General features: G+C 33.2%; 3 protein-coding genes across 14 annotated transcripts in view; 1 reads left to right on the top strand and 2 right to left on the bottom strand.

The window, feature by feature from the left end:
* The window catches only part of LOC144973652 (cilia- and flagella-associated protein 70-like), a 31,879-nt gene extending 17,057 nt beyond the window's left edge, over nt 1–14,822 (bottom strand). For 6 of the 12 annotated variants that reach the window (XM_078916376.1, XM_078916385.1, XM_078916402.1 and 3 more), the window contains exons 1-13: nt 14,741–14,811; nt 13,753–13,836; nt 12,978–13,164; nt 12,330–12,428; nt 11,631–11,713; nt 10,560–10,736; nt 9,857–9,984; nt 9,007–9,156; nt 8,207–8,291; nt 7,629–7,698; nt 6,939–7,000; nt 6,007–6,141; nt 4,072–4,110 (exon numbers count right to left, since the gene is read on the bottom strand). In XM_078916376.1, coding sequence (XP_078772502.1) covers nt 4,072–4,110; nt 6,007–6,141; nt 6,939–7,000; nt 7,629–7,698; nt 8,207–8,291; nt 9,007–9,156; nt 9,857–9,984; nt 10,560–10,736; nt 11,631–11,713; nt 12,330–12,428; nt 12,978–13,164; nt 13,753–13,830 — 1,293 coding nt within the window. In that variant the 5' untranslated portion in view covers nt 13,831–13,836; nt 14,741–14,811. Of the gene's footprint in view, nt 1–4,071; nt 4,111–6,006; nt 6,142–6,938; nt 7,001–7,628; nt 7,699–8,206; nt 8,292–9,006; nt 9,157–9,856; nt 9,985–10,559; nt 10,737–11,630; nt 11,714–12,329; nt 12,429–12,977; nt 13,165–13,752; nt 13,837–14,740 lie in introns of all 12 variants that reach the window. The other 6 variants (XM_078916432.1, XM_078916442.1, XM_078916462.1 and 3 more) reach the window with 3 other exon arrangements.
* Nucleotides 14,823–14,905: 83 nt separating this feature from the next.
* LOC144973710 (D-aminoacyl-tRNA deacylase 1-like) lies at nt 14,906–23,865 on the top strand. The gene is made up of 7 exons (XM_078916533.1): nt 14,906–15,030; nt 17,225–17,315; nt 17,864–17,966; nt 18,893–19,025; nt 19,713–19,798; nt 20,506–20,586; nt 23,660–23,865. Exons 1-6 carry the CDS (start codon nt 14,988–14,990, stop codon nt 20,545–20,547), a joined length of 498 nt encoding a protein of 165 aa, XP_078772659.1. The 5' UTR covers nt 14,906–14,987; the 3' UTR covers nt 20,548–20,586; nt 23,660–23,865.
* LOC144973700 (uncharacterized) lies at nt 20,862–23,668 on the bottom strand. Its single transcript, XM_078916507.1, has one exon. The coding sequence runs from the start codon at nt 23,041–23,043 to the stop codon at nt 21,370–21,372; it is 1,674 nt and encodes a 557-aa protein (XP_078772633.1). The 5' UTR covers nt 23,044–23,668; the 3' UTR covers nt 20,862–21,369.
* Nucleotides 23,866–25,009: the final 1,144 nt, after the last annotated feature.

Genomic DNA, 25,009 nt, shown 5'->3' with positions numbered 1-25,009 from the left:
CGTATGTGTATTTGATACTCTTATACATTGAGATTAATTAACTGAAAAATTATCTTTGATTTGGCATTAATGTGTTCATACCCAGATTCATTTCACAAGATACAGCGATTTAAGCAGTGTATACTAATAAATGGATTCGACTTTATATGAAAGAGCAGATGATATAAAGAATAAGATTTTTTAAAATTAACATAGTCAAAACAAAATTACTAACTTTAATAAAGCACATAATTAACTTGCTTTATGTAGATTGAAAAATTATGATATTTTCACAAACTTGCTATCATGAGGAGTATTGAATTAAGATGAAAAGTTTATTTGAGCTAATGTTTTCAGCAATACAAATCATTGACTTGGGTGTTAGATAAACATATTGAATATATTGATGTTCACAGACTTCTGATATCAATCATCTTTACTGTGAAAGTTTCCTTTTGTTGTTAGGACAGCTATATCATTATTCGTTTATCTTTAAGAAGGATATACAAATATACAAGTTAAATAAGCAAAAATTCCATGACTAATACGTCATTTTACTGTGCTTAGAATCTGTTATTTTAGCATTTTAGTCTCTTCTCTATGTACAATTGTAAACACCGTTGCCATGCATTAAAAATATATTTACAGGCTTAACTTCAACGATATTAGCATTCCTCACTTTAAATTTTTATCGCTTGTCTAAATATGATTTTAATACTTTTGATATTCTTGTAAAAGATGGTACCCAATAGCCGTGAAGCGGTATTCAATCATTTTTGCAATTTAAAAAATTAATTAAAAAAAAACTGAAACAAAAAAAAAATTAATAACCATAATAATTGAAGGCCTTAGTGCTTAAAGTATTTAAGCCACACTTTTGAGACTTTTCAGCATTTAATAATAAACGAGAGACTAAATAATAACCTTAATTCAATAACTTTTTTTCATTATAAACGAAAAGAAAACAAACAAAAAAAAAAAAAATAAAACAAAATAAAAACAAATTTCATCTCCGGCACTAAAAACAAAAGAAATATTTATCATATTGTATTAAAGCATAGAGTTTACAGCTAGAATCAAACTTAATTTCGATTTTCTCAAAACCTACAATAATATGACTTAAACACTTTAGGACAAGAGTCTCAAACCAAGAAATATTAAAGAGTTATCAGAATTGATTCAAGTCAACATTGACCACAACGCTTGTTTGTTTTTTTTTATTTGTTTGATTTGACACATTCAAAATAAATTTTGTGAGACTTTTCAGCACAAAAAGGTTCATGGTGTGCAAGCTTTTCAGTGTATAAAGTCGCATCATTATTCAATTGTTTCGATCTCGTAAGTTATTTTAAAAAATATAAGTAGGTATATTATATTCTCATGTACTCTCTGAAGACTCCATTGGTAGCTATCTATTATTTCTACACATTTCAAATCCATAAAAGTTAAAGTTTTACTGCAAAAATGATGAAATTGTCGATCTACTCATATTACATGCTCTATATAGAGATAAATAATATAATATACCAAAGGAAAAAGACTGGATTTTGGAGAAAAAATGAGAAATACCCTACGGCAAAAAAAAAATAAAAAATTAAAAAATACCACGAGATATAGACTATGTGCACATTAAAATATTTGCAGTTCTGTAAACAGAAGGCAATTGTGAGCCACCATGTCAAACTGGTATTATGTCGGAATGAACCGATGAAAAAACTGAGTTTAAATTAAAAATGATCTGATTTAGGACATATGTATAACTCACTCCTTACCGACCATTTACAGGATTTTCCCATATCATACTCATCCAATATAAAAAAATAATAATTTTAAACTATAAAACAAAAAGAATAAGTCCGTACTATACCTCATGTCGTTCAGCACAACAAGCTTTAAAGTACAACATTAAGCTCTCATAATTATAACAAAACTTTGTGATATGAGTACAAAGGATATCTGAATGAGATAAATGTTTGGTTGTTTCATAATAATGTGACGATTTTAATCTAGTTGGTAAAGAGAGGGTTAAAGTCTAATGTGCAATCTAACTCTTTTCAGTAAAGACATTCATCTTAACTCATGTGTTATACGTTAAGATTAAAATTCAGTTATAAGCAACACATTCACCCCAACATAATACCATTTGAGATGGTAGGTAACAACTATAGGCTTGTTTTAATATTGTTGAAATTGGTTATAGTATTTTGCTTTGGTCTGAGAGCATTTTGATAACAACAATACTATAACAATTTGGTTTTGTCATCCAGACTTGTAAATAAGTAAATGTTGGATAAAGATCGTAAATTTGCTGACATCGTGGAAATAATGAAAAGGATGGCAGAAAACGAGTCAACTGTTTCTAATTTCTAATTACAATTGTATTCTAAAATGTTGACAACAGTAGTCGCTGTAGTAATAGAAGTAGTAGTAGTAGTAGTAGTAGTAGTAGTAGTAGTAGTAGTAGTAGTAGTAGTAGTAGTAGTGTAGTAGTAGTAGTAGTAGTAGTAGTAGTAGTAGTAGTAGTAGTAGTAGTAGTAGTAGTAGTAGTAGTAGTAGTAGTATGTAGTAGTGTAGTAGTAGTTAGTAGTAGTAGTGTAGTAGTAGTAGTAGTAGTAGTAGTAGTAGTAGTAGTAGTAGTAGTAGTAGTAGTAGTAGTAGTAGTAGTAGTAGTAGTAGTAAGTTAGTAAGAAGAAGAAGAAGAAGAAGAAGAAGAAGAAGAAGAAGAAGAAGAAGAAGAAGAAGAAGAAGAAGAAGAAGAAGAAGAAGAAGAAGAAGAAGAAGAAGAAGAAGAAGAAGAAGAGAAGAAAGAAAAAAATATTGAAGAGGGAAGGTGGATGAGAAAAAGTAAGAAGAGGAGGAGAAAGAGGAGGAGAAAGAGGAGGAGGAGGAGGAGGAGGAGGAGGAGGAGGAGGAGGAGGAGGAGGAGGAGGAGGGGTGGAGAGCAAAAAGGATGAGGAGGATTTTATGCAGATGAAGAAGAATAAGGAGACGATATAGAGCATAATATAAATTTCTCAGTTTTAAGTTAAATCAAAGAAAACTTCACATAATACTCTTAAACTAAAGGCAGAGTCGAGATCTTATGTCTTGTGAAACGTCACTTTGAAGAAAAAGGCCTCAATTAACTTAATTATAGGCAAGATCACAGTATAAGTCTAATCAGGCAAATTTAGTGCAAGACAGACACGCACACACACAATCAAACTTAAAACGAGTTAGCTCTCATCTTATGACACCATGTAATAACATTGGAATGCTTTAAACTTTAAACATATATATTATCTTATCACAAAATGGCAAAAAATTAAGTTATATTAAGTTTATTAATGAAAACAAAATTGAAAAATTGGCTTAGATAAGACAAAAATAAAAGATACAAATCGTCGCTAAAGTGAATAGTTCAAATGAAAAATAGTTCATGCATGTGTAATGTAGAGTGTATGTGCTTTAACAAACTACAAAACTACTATCCATTAGTATAATTAGTAATAAATTAAAACCAAATGACTTTAAATCGTTATAATAAAATTTAAAAGATAAAACGTAATGTACCATTTAATTGTTATTTATCATAGTCTTGATTTCTATTAATAATGTATATTAATAAGCTCTAACTTGTCGCAAAGTAAGGTTGACATTAGTATAAAGTCAATAATTGACTACCGAAATAATGCGATACTACTAGTCTTGCGAATAAAAAGTTAGTGTGAGAGCGCCACTGTCATTTCAGTTCCACGATAGATGTGAATTCAATTCTTGAATTCTGTTTCACACATTCTGATTCGGTAGAATTAGATATCAAACAAAAGCAAAACAGAAGTCAGTTGCATTGATTCAAAAAGTGTGTACAAATTACAAACGTTTAATGCAAAATCCGGTACGTAGAGTGAAAAGAGCATTGATAATTTTAAAAAGCCCGATGTGAATATATCGTGATATGTTGTGCTGCACGGCAAAATGATGTCGAAGTCATTGTATAAATAGAATAAAGAAGCTCTTTTACAGAGCCTAGAGAAGTGATGTCAGAGCAGAGGATACTAAGTAGAAGCACACAGTAAAATGAAACTTTCAAACGTAATTTAGTCAACAAACCTCCATCTCACTGCTATGTTGTAGGACACTATTGGAACGCTGTAAAGTAGTACTGAACTTAAAACAATTGCCTCGCAGAAAAATAACAAAAAAATATATATTTAAGAAATTAAGGAAACAAAAATGGAAAAACAAAAATGTAAAACAAGAACAAAAAACAAAAAACACCAAAAAAAAAACAAAAAAAACAAAACAAAACAAACAAAAGCAAAACAAGATCACCGTTAAATTTGATACCCAAAGTTCTGTTGAATCTAATTTAGCCAAAGAAAATACCAAAATAAACAAAAAGAGCAATGACCCCAAAAAAAAAATGGTAAAATTAACATTTCTACGAAAAAAGCATACATTCCTTACAAATATTATCATTTTTTTTTTATAACAGAAAAATATTGATATGAGCATTTCTCTTCACGGTTTTAATCAAAATCTTAATAATACATAAATTTTTACTTAAATGTTGACACCCACCCTCTTTTCATGTAGTAGTTAATTGAAAAATCCAATCAAAATCGCTTTTTGTATGATTATTAATGACATAAGCTAAATCTAAATACATCTGAGAAGTCACATCAAAAATGAATAATAATGCTTTTTTTTTTCAAAACAAACAAAAATAACATTTTAAAAAGTATTTAAACAGATCATTGCACTACCAACAAAAATTGAAATTAACCAAATCAAAATTTTGACTTCGATAAGTCGTTAAAAACAAACAATGACATAATAAGAAAATAATTTCATTGCGGAACATCAAACAACAGAGGGAAACGTGTAAATAGATGAAACATAATATCTACACATTCAACCCTGACAGTTAAACATTTTGAAGGTATTAAGCAATATTATAAAGATTGTAAAACAACAATGATATGGGAAGTGTTAACAAGCAAGTACCTTTGCAGGAGGCTGTTGGACAAATAAGAAGATAATGTATAGAGGCAAATGAATTGATATATCTCAAGAATAAAGAAGAGTAAGAAACAGACATTTAATTGTGAATGAATGTTACGTTCAAATGAGTGCTGTAATATTGAGAAGACCTTTGTAAAAAATTAACACGTAGCACATTTGTCACATTTGTATACACACACACACATATATATATTATAATATATATATATATATATATATATATATATATATATATATATATATATATATATATATTATATATATATATATATATATTATATATATATTTGTATAGATTTTGTTCATATATATTTTTGTGATCAAAAGTAACTTTCAACTTTTGCAATTCACTCAATTGAAAAAGAAATGATAATAATGAATGGGATAGAAAACTTTCAAACCGATTTTGTGTTGGATGCATTATGCTTTTTGAGCGGTAACTCATTCATACAAAAGTAAATGAAAACCACGTGCATGTAATTCAGTTATGTCTATTTTAAAACCGCAAAGACATGAAATGTTTCAATATACATTTGTGACAATAGAAACCTAAATAAATTTCAATCCTGATTGTTTTGAGTTGTAGTAGAGATGAAGAACTAAGACCAGAGAAAGATAGAGAGGGAAAGAGAGTTAGAGAGAGAGATTGAGAGAGAGAGAGAGAGAGAGAGAGAGAGAGAGAGAGAGAGAGAGAGAGAGAGAGAGAGAGAGAGAGAGAGAGAGAGAGAGAGAGAGAGAGAGAGAGAGAGAGAGAGAGAGAGAGAGCTAAGAAATGGAATATGGCTGGCAGTTAATGCTTTCAAAAATAATTTCAACATCTATTAGCATTTAAAAAAAATACAAAATCCAAATTTTTGGCTTAAATGCAATAAATCCCAAACAAAAACTGGCAGGACTCTATTTCTACTCAAAGAGCTGCATTTTCATGGAGACAAAAATAAAAAGCTGAACGAGCATCAAACGATTTCAAACAATGAAAAATGAAAAGATATGACAAAGACTTGATTATAATGTACTTACGCCTTTCTTTGGGTCTTTCTTGTCTCCTTCTTTTTCTTTAGATCCTTTCTTTGGTGCTGGTGAAGCTGTTACTCTATTTAGCATGTTAAAAGCTACTTTGGTGGCGTCATCTGCAACGCCAGATTTTCTTTTGGTCTGAAAAAAAAATAATGAACTTTATTTTAGTGATATTAAAAACGAAAGGTGATTAGGGCGCCAGTCAAAATATACAGAAACTATAGGGGTAAATGTGATTCATGTAGTATTGGAACAATATAAAAAAGGCTATTTAGCTCTGGTATTCCTCAGGGAATAGACAGAACACGCAAAAAAAAAAAATGATGAGAAAAAAAAAAATCATTTACATCATGAAATTAATGAGATGAAAATTCTTGAAATGGAACGGATATAGAATATAAAAATTACATTAGGTAATAGGCAAGTGAAGAAGTGAAACTAAAAACTAAAGGCATCTTGGTGATCCAATAAAAATATAAATAATGACATTTAATCGAGTGATATCATGGATGGTATTAACACCGGCTCATTGATTATCAAAACGTTATATGTGTATAAATGAAAAGGGGTAAAACGTGATACATAAATAAGTAAAATCCAGGAATACTGAATATTCAATTTAGGATTGTGCAAAGGTTTTTCTTTTTTACTTACATTAAAAATAAAACATTTCAAGCACTTGTTTTTCACTAAATCAGAAAAAAACCCTCATAAAATTGGCTCATTTTATATTACAGAGAAATTAACTAACCTATGCTTTGGCCATTCTCCTTCGTCAAAAGACGCTAGCCAATGACAGAAACATCAGTGTTTTCTTTCTCAATACATGAGCTATTTGTGCTCATTATATTCTTTCAACCATAATTATCGCTTTTATATTCTATAGCAATAGTAAAATGATTGTTTGAAATTATGTGAACAAAACTAAACAATACCTTTTCATTCAGTGCATAATCAGAATATGCTACAACTTTGAATGCTCCCCGAATTCGTTTGACTGAAAATGAAAATAAAATTACTGATAAAAGTATATACCGGACTAATTAACGGATAGAATTTAAAATTTAGTCATTACTCATTATACAGCTTTTGATGGTATATTATTGTGCAATTAGAAAATGATATTTTAAAAAAAGAGCAAACTAATTTCTTTCTTAAGTTACAATGTTGAAAGTTAGTAGAGATGTATCGACGTGGTTTTAAAGCAATACGATACAATATTGCTCCCCCAAACAATGATTTGAAAAATGATACCAAAAAAACAAAAAACATACAATAAATGAAAGATCATCAAACATGGTAAAATTTGATGTTATTAGTCTTTTTTCATTGGTATTTATTTCAATCTCCCAAATATCCACTCTTGGTTTCATTGATGATTCAATTTTTCCAAGGTTAGAAAGGAAAGAAAACCGCTATTGTTGTCATATTCCACTGTGTTTTCCAATTTTCCTTGAACAACTTAACCCTTTTGCTCAGTTTGGGGATATATGAGCCGTGTTTACTGGCTTCGTTTTTCACACGAATTCTATTCATGATGCCAGTTGTTACCAACGAATGTTTGCAAATTCAGCAGCATAACAAGTAACTTTAATATCTCATAAAAATTCTAATGCGTCACTAACCTCCTGGATAAAGTAAAGGTGCCAGATTTAGGAAGGCCACACCATGGAAACTAATGCTGCTGTCATCCTCCTGAAATAGGTAGGGACAAAAAACAATTAATGTACGGAAAGGGCTGTTGTAAAATAAGAAAGACTGTCAACTTACATTTTCTGTATACATTTCAACAAAAGGGGTATTTAGCAATACATATTCCCTACCTCTTACCTTCTGAACAGACACACATGCATAAAATTAAAATAAGAGTTTTGAATTCGGTAAATTTTCACACTTTTTCAAAGACCTTTAAGTTTATTATAGAAAAGATTCATTTCAGAAAATGTACACGCTGCATAATCCAAACTGAAGACAACCTATAGTTCAAAACATTAAAGTAATGGATGAAGATAAATGGGGTCATATTCTAATCAAAGATTCAGAAAAAAAGAAAAGCCATTTACAAGTACTCCTCAAACCAACGATACCCGTAAACGTTGATGTAAGGACTACTAAGTGTAACTGTGGTATCCCGCTGAAACAATGTCATTAATTAAAAATTATTTATTCAAATTCTGTTAAAATCAAACCTAAAAACACGCACCTTCTTTCCTTTCCCACCTGTTGGCTGGGGTAATCTCATTATCTCAACAGGCCAGTATCGATTTTTGGCTATGGTGTCTTGAAATCTAAAAGCAAATGGAATTAAAAGAGCATTAAAATGTTTCAAGAACACACACTCGCAAAAAAGGGACCATTTACATACACATGCAAGCAAGAAAAGAAGAGAAAGAGATTCTCGGATGGATAGATAGATAATTAACTCCATATATGGATAGAAAGAAAGACAGCTAGATAAGCAGATAGACAGATAGAAAAATAGATAGATAGATAGTATGATGGATAGATCGAGAGAGAGAGAGAGAGAGAGAGAGAGAAAGAAAGAAAGAGAGAGGGGGGGGGAGAGAGAGAGAGAGACAGAGAGAGAGAGAGAGAGAGAGAGAGAGAGAGAGAGAGAGAGAGAGAGGGAGAGAGAGAGAGAGATGGATGGATGGATTGATGGATGGATGCAGACAGATGGATACAACAAATAATAATCATTATATAATAAATACATTCAGATGTCCGGTTTTGTGTTTATTAAATAACGAAACAGAATATAATTAAATTTGATGATATTCATTTTGGTTTTTATCTGTTCTGTTTATTTGTTTGTTTGTTTGTTTTTTCTTTTGTTAATGTTTTGTTTAGTTTTTTTAATCATCGTCTATTTTGTCTATCAGAACTTTATTGGAAATAACTTTAACGACTATGGGAGAAAATAAATTACACAAAGCTAAAAACTGCCCTTTATCGGACAGGGCATAACAAACAGACAATGGAACAAAATCATAATGAACATACCCCTTCACAGCTGATGTTTCCAAGTAACATCTTCTTTCCATGTTCCACGTGACGCGGTTCTTCTCTGTCTCTGCCTGATGACGAAGATCTCTGTCTTCTTTTGCCTTGAAATCTCCATCTTCATCCTCTACAGGGTCATTGAAAATGCATCTGGCATAAGAAATATGACAATTATAAACAAATTCTAGTTCAATATATTCATAAAGTATATTAATGCATGACCAATGTGTTTTGCAGTGTGGTTAACATTCTTCCTGCTTGCCGTACAGCACACATGGGCTTTTTGTAGCAAGATATCTTGCAACTAATTACGATATTTAAATTGCTCTGATTCTTATCTATTTCTATCACTAGCCAAATTTATTCTAAAAACAACAATGCCTACAACAATGTATCATTTCATGTAGTAAAGAAACTAGTTTGTGGTATAAACCAAAGGCTTTGAATAACAGCTTTATACAAATATAAATAATATATCAAAGCTCAGAGAGCAAGTAAATCATTTTTAAAAAATGAGAACAGAAAAAAACAATGTTTGATCATGAAAACTGTTGTCAGTATTCAAAGTTAGTAGCCAGTGCGAGCAAAGTTACATTCCAATGTTTGTTGTGTTGTTTTTTTTAAATTATTATTATTTTTTTTTTAAATTTGGGTAATTGTTGTTCTCAGTGACGGAGGGATATAGCTCGAAACGTAATATCTTTGTATACATAGTATTGCTCTTATTCAAAGACGTTTGCTTTTATCTCTATTTTTAGTAAGCAACCGTAAAGGAAAGGTTCACTGCTTTGTGCCTAACCCTTGTTGACAAGAGAAGTAGGAATAATATTTTTACAAATCCTGCTGATACCTGTCGGGCATATAAATTGCGTTGCCTTGAGCCGATCCAGGCACTGCCCACTTCTTTTGTTTGTTTGGAGGCTCCTTGTCCAGTCCTGGTTTGAGAGTTCCATTAATGAAAACCACGGGGAGTTCTTTCTGTTAAGATTAAACATTTAACAAACTCAGTCAAATAGTATAGGATGATAGTAAATTACATATCAGCACGTGCTGTTTAAATACAACAGGTGAGATGAAGAGAGAGAGAGAGAGAGAGAGAGAGAGAGAGAGAGAGAGAGAGAGAGAGAGAGAGAGAGAGAGAGAGAGAGAGAGGGAGATTCAAAGGTTGAGATGAAATTATGAAATTAAGAAATTACTCCATTATGTGTATATATATATATATATATATAATATATATAATATATATATATATATATATATATATATATATATATATATATATATATATATATGGGTTAAAAATAAAAAGAGGTTGAGCAACCACACCAAAACCAAGGCTTGCAGGTTCAGAGTTAATCCCAATTTTTGTAGCGTGAAAAGGTAGAGTAAGCACATACTGATGGCTAGGATGTAGGCTTGTCAAAATTAGTTTTCAAGCGTAAGTGTTGATTAAAGCATGGTCATTTTAAAAGAAAGTAAACCTGAAAACCAGATTGCACGATTACAAAAACATTACTTCTATCTAAAACAAACAAATCAACTTTTAAGCTCACCTCGTGACTGATCGGTATGGGTAAAGCAGAGGCGTACATATACTGTGTCCCACTGACACTCCAAGTTTCTGGAGGAGAATACAAACTACCGACAGAAACAGTCATCAAATTTCCATCTTTCAGCTGGACTTCATCCAACAAAGGTTCATTTACTGTCACTTTGATGTCAAGCTCGGGCTGTGTATAAAATTAATTTCTCATTAATTGGGATGATTATACAAATTAACAAGATTCGCAATATGATTAATGACATGTTTATTGATATTTGATTTTACGACCCTTTTTACTGTTTAAGATCCTATACTATTAATATTATTATTATTATTATTATTATTACTATTATTATTATTATTATTATTATTATTATTATTATTATTATTATTATTATTATTATTATTATTATTATTATTATTCATATCATTCATCATCATCATCATCATCATCATCATCATCATCATCATCATCATCATCATTATATTATTATTATTATTATATTATTATTATTATTATTATTATTATTATTATTATTATTATTATTATTATTATTATATATAATGATAATTATTACTATTATTGTTATCATTATATATTATTATTATTATTATTATTATTATTATTATTATTATTATTATTATATTATTATTATTATTATTATTATTATTATTATTATTATTATTATTATCATTATTACTATCGTCATCATGATCATCATCATCATCATCATTATCCTTATTATTTTCATTCTCGTAATCAGCATCATATCAAATTTAGGAGAAAAAAAAGTCTGATTATGTGTTTTTGAAACAGTGCCAGACAAATCTATAAGAAAAAAAAATTACAAGTAAAAATTACCCAAAATAATTCTTTGCTTCCATTGGAGATTAATCTTCTGACCTGAAAATTGGTATCATTGTTGTTTTTTTTCTTTATCCAAGGATAATTCACTACCCATTTATTATAAAAGTTAGTAAATCATATTAGATATAAGAACCAGTTTTAAGACTTGGAATTTTATCAAACCAATTTCTATTTCTCAGCCCCTGCATCAGGTCTTTTTTTCAGAACGCTTACCTTCGGTGCTTCAGGGGGAGCGTTTTCCAAAGGTGATCCAGGAAGAGGGTTGATAATAAGGCTTTGAGTGAGTTCTGTCTCACCTGAAAGACATATTGGTATTGGAAGATCGATGGTGTAGTTAAGAATATGGTGCCTGTCTTTGTCCATTCAGAAAAAAAAAACAGCCAATCTCCCCCCCACCCCCCTAAAAAAAAAACCCATCACACTCTGCCAACAAATGATACTATAATCTAACCAGGAAATTTAAACGGAAAATGAGAAGTAATCAACCCAGTGGGCCAATAGTATGTAAAATAATGAATGGAATATATGTTAAAAAATTATCTATAAATCTCTATGTTATTTTTGACATAATTGAGCATGGGCAGATGGAAATTTTTATTGAAAGAATTAATTATCTTTTTCGGTTAAACTATAACTTGCATGGATATCGATGTTACGGTGTCTTGCAAGACCAAGGAAACGAAAATAGCTTGATCAATATCATGATGTCCAACTTTATGACAAAATGATATATTTGATTTCAAAATTGGAGTATTTTCTTTATTCTATTTTGTTCACTGTGACTCACATGATTGAAAAGAGTAAAATATTGTAAAAATGACTAATGACTTGAATCAGAAAATATATTTCGGGAAATTAAGTTTTCTTTGCTGAAAAAAGACCCAATCTAATTATCATCTATATTTGACTTACCTCTAACAAAAGATACCAGATCAATACAGCATTGCCCTAAAATGTTTGTCTTCTCTTCTTTTTGTCTTTTTTCCTTTGGAAGAACTTCTGTCACGGTTACTGAATAGAGACAAAATTGAAGTTTCAAATAAAAACGAATACATATTATTAAAATGCATAAAAGTGAATCTATATGAAACCAAGAAAAGTTTCATTAAGATGGATCTTGTGTTGAAACTAACTTTAAAAAGACTAGAAATCCTTAATAAAATCAACAATTTATCCAAAGAAAAGCAAGGTTCTATTATGACAATCAGCTTCTTACAGGCAGGCTAAAGGTTCAAATCTCTCTATGGGCAGTGCAAAGTTGTCCTTAGTATATGTTATTTACCAACATTTTTTCATAATACTCAAGTTTAAAATGAGGTTGTGGTCTGTCTCTGTAGGAAAGAAAGTATGGTACACTGTAATGTGTAACAAGATGCATGTCTCATACGAAATTAGCAGTGTTGTTGACCAGCAACTGCTTGTAAATTGTTTGAACATATTTGGCTTATATTGTAGAAGTTCGTACCACTTTAAGTTCACATTTTTCATTGTATTTACGAAGTGGATTTTTAAAAACCATAGCACATGGTTGATTTTCATGAGCAGCAAATTCAAACTTACACACAACTGGTTTGTATGAAATCTCATCTAGAGCAAGAGGATCATCATAAGTGCAGTTAAGGTTGATGCTAAAGTTAAACTCAGCAGGGGAGTCTACAGTACAATCTACTTTGGGACTTTCTCCAAGGTTTTTGTCTCCAAACTCCAGTTTAACCATAACATTTACGCTGTCACCTTTGGAACCTCTCTGAAAAAAGTTTTGGTGATATAAAGAAATTAAACATTTAAATGAATGGAAATATAGTTAATTATTGATAACAGAATAAGAAATGAGAATGGGCACGAAGTTTGATGGACAAAAAAATATAAGGCTACTTCCTGTTTAACTACATAGATCACTGTTCAACCTGACTGTTGCTTTGACTGAGTCTGTCTCAATGTTTGAATATGATGTTGGACACTTTAAAAGAATAAAGGTGAGGTTCTCTGCGTTGTATAACAAACACACGAAATCTTGTCATTAGTATCGCCACAAGTTTTTCGCACTATACTAAAAATAAAATGATAATGTGGACAGTCAACTGATTCTACACATCTTACACTTATGATTATATAAGTCCTTTGAAGAATGTTTCTTTCAATTGATTTTCAATTTCAGAATAAATTCTGATTACACATTTTATTGCGACTAACTAAAAGTCCATTTAAAAGCTTTTATAAACACAGAAAATCTTGAGTTACTAAGCCTGATTGTGAAATAGTTGTAATACAAAGCCCAAGGTAAACCTAAAACAAAACAGATGACGTGCAGTTAGACTTCAAAAATATAACTAACCAGATTTTTCGCCCTCAAAACAGTAATACTGATGGGCTCAGGAGGTCGTATTTGGGGTGCTTCTGGTTCGGCAGCCATCTTGTCCTGTAAAATTGAAGATAAACAGAAAGCAAACATCGTGAATGGTTTGTCTGACCAGTCTATCAACTGATTATCTTAAACTTCATCATCTAAATCTTTGACTTGTACAATCTAGTAATCTGGTGACGGTGAAACCTTCTTATTTGCTTTTTATCAGTAACAAGTAACAATGATTTATAGCTGCTATTAATTCATTATTAGCTGGGTAACATGTATTTACATCCATAATGGCGCTAATACAAAATGTCATGTACATTTGGTATCTGGAGATCTGGTGTGTGGAATGAGTTCTTTCGATTTCAAGCCCAAGCATCATCATATGCCGATAATCTCTCTCTCTCTCTCTCTCTCTCTCTCTCTCTCTCTCTCTCTCTCTCTCTCTCTCTCTCTCTCTCTCTCTGTTCTTCTTCTTCTTCATCAACTTTATTTCTTTCTCTTTTCCTCTCTTATTCTCAATCTATCTCCAGATACAAACAAATATATTGCAAAGCACATCACCATAAGTAATTGTAATTAAAATTTAGGGTACTACCGCAAACTCGGGGACCCAAATAAGTTTGGGGTTTTGGGAGGGGGGGGGGGACTTTTTATTTTTTAAGTCTCTCCCCTCCCAAACACCCTACTAGACTTTTTTTTTAAAGTCCCCCCTCCCAAACCCCCAAAATTATTTGGGTCCCCGAGTTTGCGGTAGTACCAAATTTAGTGCGTAGAGAAGTAGAGTACTGTGACTGTAGACTAGATTAGACTTAGACAGGTCGAGTTAAGATTAAGAGTGAGTAGACAAAATTAAGCCTATTATTGTGAACGACTCAATTTGTGCAAATTCTTTTGATTAACTTGGTTAATTGTCTCTTTAATTCACAGGCTTTATTTAAACATAATTGAAAATTACATTATCAAAACTAACCTGATTGTCGATGATCTCTGTCAGCGACAACAACAACTTCCGCCAGTGCCTGGCAACGTTGAGCGATATTTGATCTTAATGTAAAAGAGAGCGTCAATGTTTCCCCTCATTTGTTCGATACCAATGATAAGAATAATTTCAATACTGATATCAATACCACCGTCGGCGAATTTTACTTTCACTTTCATTTTTAATCCTGTCCTTACAAGTTGTTTTTAAGTGGTTTCAATTCATCTGAAAATCGATAATGAAGGCTATAATTCAACGAGTAATGAAAGCTAGTGTAACAGGTATAGTGTCTGTTTTCTTTTTAACTTGATCCAACTTAACCTTACGGCCAAGTCCGTTATCAAAACAGACAGGAGACTTGGAATTGAAACCTGTAATTGGCCTTCCACTTGACTCACTTCATTCACACTTAACTTTAACTCTAACTCTATCATCTGTCTGCTGACGTTGATATTGAGCAGAATCAATTCAATTATCGACTAATCAGTTTCATAATTGATAAAGAGTGATGACAATAATAATGATGAGGATAACGAAGTGGCAATTCGGACTCGAGTCTGAATAGTCTCCCATGGCTATTCGGACTTAAAAATCTAATGTGCATGATAATAATGTGTCAAAGCTTTTAAAATAAATTTAAAAAACGAGATTAGCAAAATAAAAAAACACAAAACAATCAAGCAAAAAATAAATAGAAAAAAAGCCCGCCTCTTAAACAGAAAGAAATAGTTTTGGAGGCCTTCCGAAAACTCCTACATCACCAGTATTCTTCTTTAATGTTCTAGTAGTAGTACTACTAGTAGGGGGTTGGGGGGGGGGAGAAACTTTTTTTTTTTTAGTCTCCCCCCTCCCAAACCCCCTACACTACTAATACAAGAATACTGGGGATGTAGGAGCTTTCAGAAGGCCTCCCAATAGTTTCATAAAGGAAAGTACCATTTTACGCCAGGAAGCCAAAATCTTGATCTCCCCCAAAACTGGCCATTTTGGCTAGGAGACCGAGATAAAAGTGGCGTGCAAATGTTTAAAAATATCTTCTAAGTAGACATGATTAAATGTCTCCACAAGTCAAGTGGATCTGTGGCATTAGTGGTTAAGATGTTTGACTCGAAAACTGGGTCCATATTCTTCTTGTTCTTCCTCTTCTTCTTCTTCTTCTTCTTCTTCTTCTTCTTCTTCTTCTTCTTCTTCTTCTTCTTCTTCTTCTTCTTCTTCTTCTTCTTCTAATTTTCAGTGGTCACAACAGGAAGCTTTCGAAAATCGGTGCAATTAATATCATGGCAAAAATTTTTGAGCGATACCTTGCATGATCTAACAGGTGGGAATAGATATCGCTCTACTTTTTTTAAAAAACACTGAAAATAAATAAATGAATAAAAAGAAACACACACATACACACGCACACACACACGTACACACACACACACAACTATACTGACACAGGAAATTATTCCTATTAACTTATTGACATGTGCAGTCTCGTTTTAGTTCGAATAGTATGGAAGACTAATCAGACTCGAGTCCAAATAGCCACACCCTAACAATAATGAGACTTATAGCCTAATCCTAATACAAGCACATACGTGTTTCAGTCTTCTGAGGCTAGAACATACAAAAGCCAGACAAAAACCACATGCTGCCTGTTAGGCGTGTTAGGATTTATGGAATTGCCTTTTTCTGTGTGGGTGACAACATGGCTCTGCGGTGCGGTCTTTGCTTCGTAACCGAAAAGTACCAAGTTTGATCACCTGCCGATGTGCTGTGTAGATTGAGCAAGTCACGCCCTAGCTCAATTTGTGGCGCTGCATTGCGGCTGACGCCTGGGTTATTCCAGTCTTCCCTTGGGATAGACCCTAGAGACAAATTTCCCCAATGGGATGAATAAAGGGAATTTTATTTTTATTTTATGATTGACGTCACATTCTACTTCTACATGTTAGGTGCAATACAATATTTAGAATATCCTTTTTCTGTGTATACACAAAGCCATACATAGTCACTGCATGCTGTCTTTTTGTCGCAATACAACATTTGGAATTGCTTATTTTTGTTGCCATGGGAGACATTAAAAAGCCTTAAAATTATCATGTTATATTGCTACTTTCACTGTAAGTAAGTAAGCATTTTCGTAATATCAAAACTTGAATGTACCACGCTTAAACACTGAGGGGATGTATGGTCTTTTGGTAAACTTTTAACCTAGCAACCAAAAGTCGAGGGTTTGAATGCCATTGTGGTTGCCACAAAAGTTGTGTCTTTTGTACAGGTTCTTAAGTCACATTTTCAATTTTGACTGAAGTGTAAAATGAGTACCTGGCTGTTAACAGCGCTGTCCCTTCACTGTCCGAATCATTGTAAAATTGTAACAGCCTAACCATTCTGTACAGACATTGGACTGCGTTTATTTACTTTTTATTTGTCTGTAGTCTTGGATTGTAATTGACTCCTAGTTATATAATTTTGTTATCTCAACAGTTGGAGACAAAGTTTGTGGATCTATTGATCGTGGCTTGTGTGTTCTTATTGGTATTAACAAGCATGACACTGAGAAAGAATTAGAGTACATGTGAGTACTGTATATTCATAAATGCTCATTTGAATTAATAAATTGGCCTGTCAGATGAAAATGAGCAAAATACCACTTTATTTGATGTTAATGAATGGCAAAGAAAACAATGTGAGGCTACAATGTTTTTCCGTGTAGCTTTGAAAAAAAGGATGATAAGAATGAAAAAATTCTAAGAGGCACACCTGGTATCTCCTACTTCCTGGGTAGCATTAATGACAAAAAAGAATTGTCATTTATAAAAAAAAATAAAAAATTCATAACTTTAGAAGTGAGAGACATATTGCTACGCCCTTTTGCGAGGTGATATGAACTGATATATTGACAACATGAGAAGTATGTATTTTAACAGAAAAGGTAATCATTCAAATTTTTTCCCCTTCCAGCCCCCCCCCCCTCCATCTTTCTCTTCTCTCTCTCTCTCTCTCTCTCTCTCTCTCTCTCTCTCTCTCTCTCTCTCTCTCTCTCTCTCTCTCTCTCTCTCTCTCTCTCTCTCTCTCTCTCTCTCTCTCTCGATGATAATCTCTATCAACCCTCATTTCTTTCAGTGTAAGAAAAATCCTAAACACCCGAGTTTTCAGTGATAATGAGACAAAACGATGGACAAAGAGTGTGAAAGACATGGATTTTGAGATTCTTTGTATCAGTCAGGTAAATTAATAGAAGAAGTAGATATGTAGTTCGAAATTATGAATCTTTATTGTCTCCAAATCCTACCTGAAGCATGAGCGGGGAGGGGGGGAGGGGGTGAAAGGGAATCATAGTGCAAGTTTATACTTCACCGTATTGAATTACCTATGTGAAATGTTCCCCATCTTGTTGGTTGAGAGGTGTAGGATTTTCATCTCTACTTTTGACATAAGATGGATTGATTCCACTTGGTTAACTCTCTCAAATTCATTGGCATGGAAAATCGAACAAATTTGTTCAATTTTCAATGAGGATGAATCGAGGGAGAATAAGCATGTCTTCCTTTGGTCTTATAGCACGCTGTAAGATAAATGAAATTACTAATATGCAAATCCATTGAGTCTAAAGCTGCATTTTGCCATTGAACCACCATCTAATAAATGTTTGCTAATATAACTTTGAGGTCATTTTATGACACCACAAAAGTTTTGAGGGAAAGCAGGAGAATCTTTCACCCGTGCTAGACTATGTATTATTATTATAATTATTATTATTGATAGATTTTAATCTTATTTTCAACACAGGGCGAACCCTTGTTGGATGTAATTTGTCAAATAGTCTGACTCAGATGTTTGATGACACCAAGACCTTATGTTAAATAATGGAATGAATATCTGATTCCATGAAAAAAATATTCTATATGTTCATACCAGAGACAGAAGTTTTATTTGAAAAGAGTACTCTACATGCCATTCCCAGGCTCCACCAGAACTTTATTTATATTTTAATATATTTCGTGGGTTATTGATGTGAGCGAGTCTGGGTCAGAATACTGTAATATATATATATATATATATATATATATATATATATATATATATAAAATATATATATATATATATATATATATATATATATTATTACAATTTATTTTACATACTCTACAGTTTACTTTGGATGCCCAGCTTAAAGGTAACAAGCCTGATTTTTCAAGGGCTATGGGTCCTGAACAAGCCCAGAAGCTTTACAATAAAATTTTAGAAGACCTCAAATTTCAGTACAAGCCTGACAAAATTCAAGGTAGACTCTGAGATAGAATTATACCTGATTTTTTTTTTTACAGACATATATAATGTCATTTCACTTTTTAGAAATAAAAACATCGCTATATATTCCCAATATTTTATTTCAATCCTAATGAAAATGTCTATATTCTTATTATCATTATTATTATCATTGTTGTCGTCACCATCTTCATCATTGTTGTTATTATTATTATTATTAGTATTAGCAGTTGTAGTATTAGTAGTAGTAGTAGTAGTGGTAGTAGTAATTCCATCACCACCACCATCATCATCTTCAGAAAAATTGTTACATGTATTGCTTGACAATTCTGAGAATGACCTTGATCAACAGGAATATTAAATTGAGAGGAGCCCCTGACTTCCCTTATGGGCTAGTGTGGGGTTCACATGCTGCATCTTCTTTCTCTCTCTCCCCCCCCCCCCCCCCTTCCACCTCCCTATATCTTTTGTGCGTTTATTTTAATTTTAAAGAAAGAAATGGTGATTGACATTGTCGCAAATATTTCTATACTTTTTGTAAGTTTAAATGCATAATATATATAACATAGAATCGACTTTCTAATACCTTACCAGCAACGTTTCATTTTCCAGAAGTATGGACGGTCTTATTTTGTGTACAATCCTAATTGAACATAGCTTATAAAATCAATTTTTATGTGTTTTATATTATTTCTTCATTCAGATGGTGCGTTTGGTGAATATATGCAAGTACATATACAAAATGATGGCCCTGTAACAATTCCTATTGAATCTAAACCTCCCTCTGCAGTGAGTAACATTGATCATCTATTTTTATCATTTTGATTTGTGATCGTTTCTGCCATTATGCCATTATGACAAACAAATTACAGAGAGCAGGGTCATTTAAGACTTGTGGTAAATTTTGCTAATCTTTTTACCTGTTATGAAAGTGATTCCAAGCTAAGGATTTTTGTTGTTGTTATTCTTTGGGAATTATATTTTCTTGATCTTTCTCCATTACTTTGCCTGCCACTGTATCATACACACTTTTTCTCATTTTTTCTTTGCACGGCTGTGAGATTCTGCTTTGGATTTTTTGTAGAAAAAAAAACATTTTTTAACATTTATTATAACTTGGAATTTTTAAGATCTTGATAGATGTACCGATAGAGCACTCACTTCACACACAAAAGGATCCTGATCAATTTTGGGTGAGGTCGAGATTCTTTTCCAACTCCCTTGTCCACCCACCAGTGACAGGATAGGTGGACCTGCTAAAACTGGTAGAATGTAAAAAGTATTTTACGATGGCTAGTTTCATATCTAAAGGTTAGTAAGTAATTGCTATTAACCATTTAGTGCTATAGAAAGCAGAATATACTCAATATAGGACCCATAAAGCTTGAGTCTCAAGCTTTATGGGTCCTATAGCTCTGAATGACTACTTTTACTACTATGTCTTGGACTTTTGCTTTATCCCTAACCATATTAAAACTATTTCAATTCATTTTCAGGGTGCAGAAACGTCTGAACCTGTCACAACTGATGATTCTTAGCTTCAGAAACAGTCCTAGTGTAATCATATGTTTGGCCTGGTGTGTAATTTTTTATTGGACCTGATGAATCTCCCACATGTATCATTATGGAGATTCCCTGAATGCCTTATTTAAGTTATTCCACAGGTGTGCGCTTGTTTTGTTATTTAAAAACGGACTGTACTTATATTACTGGCATGAAAACAAATGAATTGCTTTAAATTGCATGTATTTTGACCTGTAAGCAGTTGTTTGAAGTTGAAGGTTCATTTATTTGTATACAATGCATGACAGTTGGAGTTACTTGTGATAGTAGGGGAAGGTGGGGCTTAAAGTCTCGTTCTACATAATTTGCTTATTAGCCCTGAACCATACAAACATAACATCTTTTGCACAAATGACATCACAAGTACATCCATTTAGCTTGCTAAAACCAGAAACACTTTAATCAGACTTTGATTTTTTTTGGCCAAAAAATTATATTGTATGAAAAGAATCAGAAAATGACTTTTTACCACACAACAGGGTAAAAAGTCTCGCATCATGGGGTAAAAAGTCTCTGGAGCTGTAGTATTGGAGCTACATAATTTGGTTAGGAAAATTGTCCAGAAATGAGGTTTGAAATGACAGAATGTCTCCAGTTCTTTTAGTGCCATCAGATGACGGAGGCGGTAGCTTGTAAATGACATCACTGATTGTAACTTCTGCTGCATCAAGATATTCAGGGAAGCTAAAAAGAAACAGATTTTTGTCTTTAGTCGGTTTCCTTTTTAAAAACATGGCATCAATTGTATTGTCCGTCACATCCACACTTTCTACTTTTCCAATATAGTATCTGGTTGATTATTTTGCTTTAAACTGAGTCAAGAGATAATCTCCTTCTTCAATGTCTGTAATTGAAGGATTTTTCATAGTTTGGGACTCATCTCCATCTGTGCTATAATCGTCATCACTATTGTCATCTAAAATCATTTGCCCCTCGTCCTCAGATTCTGAAGATTCTTCGACAATTATTTTGCGTGCGCATTTCTTTCTATCTGATGCCTGTGGTTCTGTGGCATCTTTCTCTGGTGTTGCAGTGTAAATTGTCGACTTTCCAGCTTTTCTTTTCCTCTGTAAGTTTCTGGGTGGTGCTTTCCCAAAGGGTCGTATTGCTTCCGGTGACACCACAGTTCCTGTTGATGTGCAAGGAGATTCTGCTGATGTGCTCGGAAGTTGGTCCAGCTGAGCTGTGTTGGGTGCTTCTTCAGTTTCTTTTTGACCTTCATTGGGTGCTGTTTCAGTTTCTCTTTGAGCTTCAGTGGGTGCTTCTTCAGTTTCTGGGTTATTTGGAAATGGTCTGTCTGTTGTGAATGAAGGCAAATATCTGTCTTCAGGAATGATATGTCGGTCAAATGGTGAAATCCCAGTGCTCCGGAAACCTGATAAGATGTTTGCAGGGGTAAAGGCTTTTTCATAAGCATAATTTACCAGCTTTGGAATGGTGTGGATAGAAATTGCTTTGCCTGCATTTATGGGATCTCTCATCCAGTTGTCTGCTGCCTCATTGTAAAAGGTTTTGAAGGGCCCAAAGACAGTTTTATCCAAGGGCTGAAGCTCATGTGAGCAGTGCGGAGGAAAGGATACCAGGGAAATATTGTTTTCCTTGCAGAACTTGATGGCTTCAAATGTGACATGTGACTTGTGGTTGTCAAGCAACAAAAGTATGGGCTGTTCTTTGGTGGGTCTTGCAAACTTGACAAAATGTTTAAGATAAGAAAGAAAGTTTTCTGTGGTCATCCACCCTGTGGCACGAGGATGTCCTTCAGCACGACTGCCTGTGGGTAGGAAGGCTTCCCACAGCTCTTGGGTGTGCACCCGTGGAAAAACACAAAATGGTGGAATAGAATTTCCCACTGCATTTATTGTACCACACAATGTCACCAGTGTCCCCTTTTCTTGAGAAACTACAGACCCTACTCTCTTTGTTCCCTTTTCAACAATCTGCTTTCTTGGTTTCTGGACGGTTGTGACTCCTGTTTCATCACAATTGAATATACGATCCGGTGTAAAACCCTTTTTTTCCACAACAGAACTGAGATTGTCATAAAATTGTTTGACATTTTCTTTATTAAAACAAGCCATTCTTTGCAATGATGTGGGCTCAGATTTATTTTCTTTCCATGAATTTGGCACAGCTACCTCATTGGCATTTGCATATTCATATGCCAACTGACACATGTCTGTTATTGTTAGACCGTGAAATATTTTAGAAGCTTTAATTGCATAGTTGACAAGCTCTTGCTCTAGCTGATCGCTGAAAACTTTCCTCGGTGTTGTATATCCAAAGCTGGCGTTGTCCAGACTCCCACCGCTTCGTTTGACTGCCATATATCTGCCAAGAGTTTTATAGTTTAAACCAAACTCTCTCGCAGTTGGTTTTATTGTAGCATTATTGTCAATGACCACTCGGACAGCTTCAAGCATTGTTTCTCTTGAAAATGTCCTCCTATTTGTATGTTTCTTATAATGTCTCATTTTGATTGCTTTAGGCTCTTTAGGGAAGTCAATCTGAAATTATAAAAATCAAAAGCATTCATTAGAATCTAGGACTAACTGTCATGGATTTAGATCTAGCTCTTTGTTTAAATGATAGAGTTAAAAGCAGAAACAAACATGTGGGGCTTAACACTTTGCATGCCGCGCATATTTTCTACTAACATCCCTTAAATGCCGCAGGGTTTGGAATTTTTTTTCCAAATTTTGGTTTCACAGGTTTAAAAAATCATATCTCCATAATTTATGGATGGATTATGATGAAACTTTCAATACTTCTTCTAGATAGGATAATGTGTCTACCTTGAGCGTCACAACACTTGTGACCTTGACCTTGGCGGCCATTTTGAATATTTAATGAGCATATATGCAAATTTTCTGGCCATATCTGGAAAATGACCAATATCTCCACAAATTACATTCATAAACCATTGAAAATGTACAGAAATATAGTTGACAGCTAGAGGAAATATATTTTATCAAGTTTAATTCATAAGTATGTATGTTTTAATTGATATAATGAAAAAAAATGCATATCGCCACCGACCAAAAATTGGAGATTTCTGAATTGTTCATTTCTTTACATGTTGTCTGTCAGTCACAAGTATTCACAAAATATAACCTTCTGAATGCAAAGTAAAGTTCTAAATGAAGAAAGGAACATTTGGACGTCTTATAACTCACTGACTGCCACAGGTTTCGAAAATGGAATTCCCTTGACTGCCAGAGGTTCCGGCATGTTACTCCAAAAATCATAATGACCACACTTTTTAAGATAATAAAACACTTTAAAAAGCAAACAAACCTGTTTTAGTTGTTCTTTCAAATGATGCCATTGAATTTCATGTAGCTCTATTCTGGATTTTACAATGTTTTTTTTGAAAATAGGGTGTTTATTGCCAAAAACGAGAATTTTTTTAAAGGGTATAACTATAACTCTTCCTCGGACTGTCTTACTGTCTAAATATCTATAATATAATTGTTTTCTTTACAGAAACCAAGCAACAACAACATAATAATAATATAAGAAACAAAAAAAATATGATTTGGTGAATGTTTCCCTAAAAAATTACAAATAATTTTGCTTGGTGTGAAAATCCTTGAAACACGAATTGTCAACGCACAACGGGACCTTACAATCAGGGCACCAATACTTTGTTTCTTGTCGTTTTCTCGATGTACGATCTCTTTTCTGATCTGCCTTAGCCCTGTTTGTACATACTTTGCATGACCTTCTAGGTATCTTTTTGCTGGTTGCTGGCAGCGGTTCAGGGAAATGTTCGACAAGACGATTCATGGAGCTTACGACGGGTGAAGCCGAAGTGGTGGCAATGTCAGAAGTACTGGCACGTAGTTTGATTGCCTGTTTACGTTTGTACTCAATTGTAAGTTGGTCTGCCAAGTTCAAAATGAAGTCGTGTAGTTTCCACCTTGCTTTTCCTTTTGTCTGCAGTACCTTATTGAACAGAATGTGAGCTTGAACAACGGATAGTACGTAGAGGTGAACGAACAACTTCTTCCACCATTTGGCAGTTCTTCTGCGCAAAGGAACATATGAATGGAGTTGATCACTTCTATCTGTTGCACACATGTTCTTAGTGTAATCAATAATCACATTAGGTTTTGTTCTAGTTCCATGGCGGGTCGTGGTTTCACTCTGTTGGGTGGGGTCATGAATCGTCGACAACATATACTCATCTCTTTTGTCTTTCCATTTCAAAGCAACAAGCTCATTTGTTTGTCTGTAACAGACCTCTCCAACTGCAAGCTTTCTATCTGCTAGATCCTTTGGAAAGCTCTTTCTATTGGATCTACACGTCTCTATCATCATTGTTTTCCGTGCGACAAGTTCATCAGTAAGCGGGGGAGCGCAGTAATAGTTGTCCACGTACATGTGATAGCCTTTGTCCAAAAGTGGCTGAAGGAGGCGCAGACAAACATCATGTGG

This window comes from Berghia stephanieae, chromosome 1, assembly GCF_034508935.2.
Source record: "Berghia stephanieae isolate SIO BIC M18660-M18661 chromosome 1, UCSD_Bste_1.3, whole genome shotgun sequence".
Taxonomy (NCBI): Eukaryota; Metazoa; Mollusca; class Gastropoda; order Nudibranchia; family Aeolidiidae; genus Berghia; species Berghia stephanieae.
The sequence above is the reverse complement of the archived record's forward strand: the minus strand, read 5'-3'. Positions and strand labels throughout refer to the sequence as shown.

Excerpts from the sequence above, each read along its gene's own strand:
- LOC144973700 (XM_078916507.1), bottom strand. The coding sequence starts at position 23,043 with ATGAGACATTATAAGAAACATACAAATAGGAGGACATTTTCAAGAGAA.
- LOC144973710 (XM_078916533.1), top strand. The coding sequence starts at position 14,988 with ATGAAGGCTATAATTCAACGAGTAATGAAAGCTAGTGTAACAG. Across the intron at positions 17,316-17,863 it reads GAGAAAGAATTAGAGTACAT|TGTAAGAAAAATCCTAAACA; the intron begins GTGAGTACTGTA and ends CATTTCTTTCAG. Across the intron at positions 19,026-19,712 it reads CAAGCCTGACAAAATTCAAG|ATGGTGCGTTTGGTGAATAT; the intron begins GTAGACTCTGAG and ends TTCTTCATTCAG.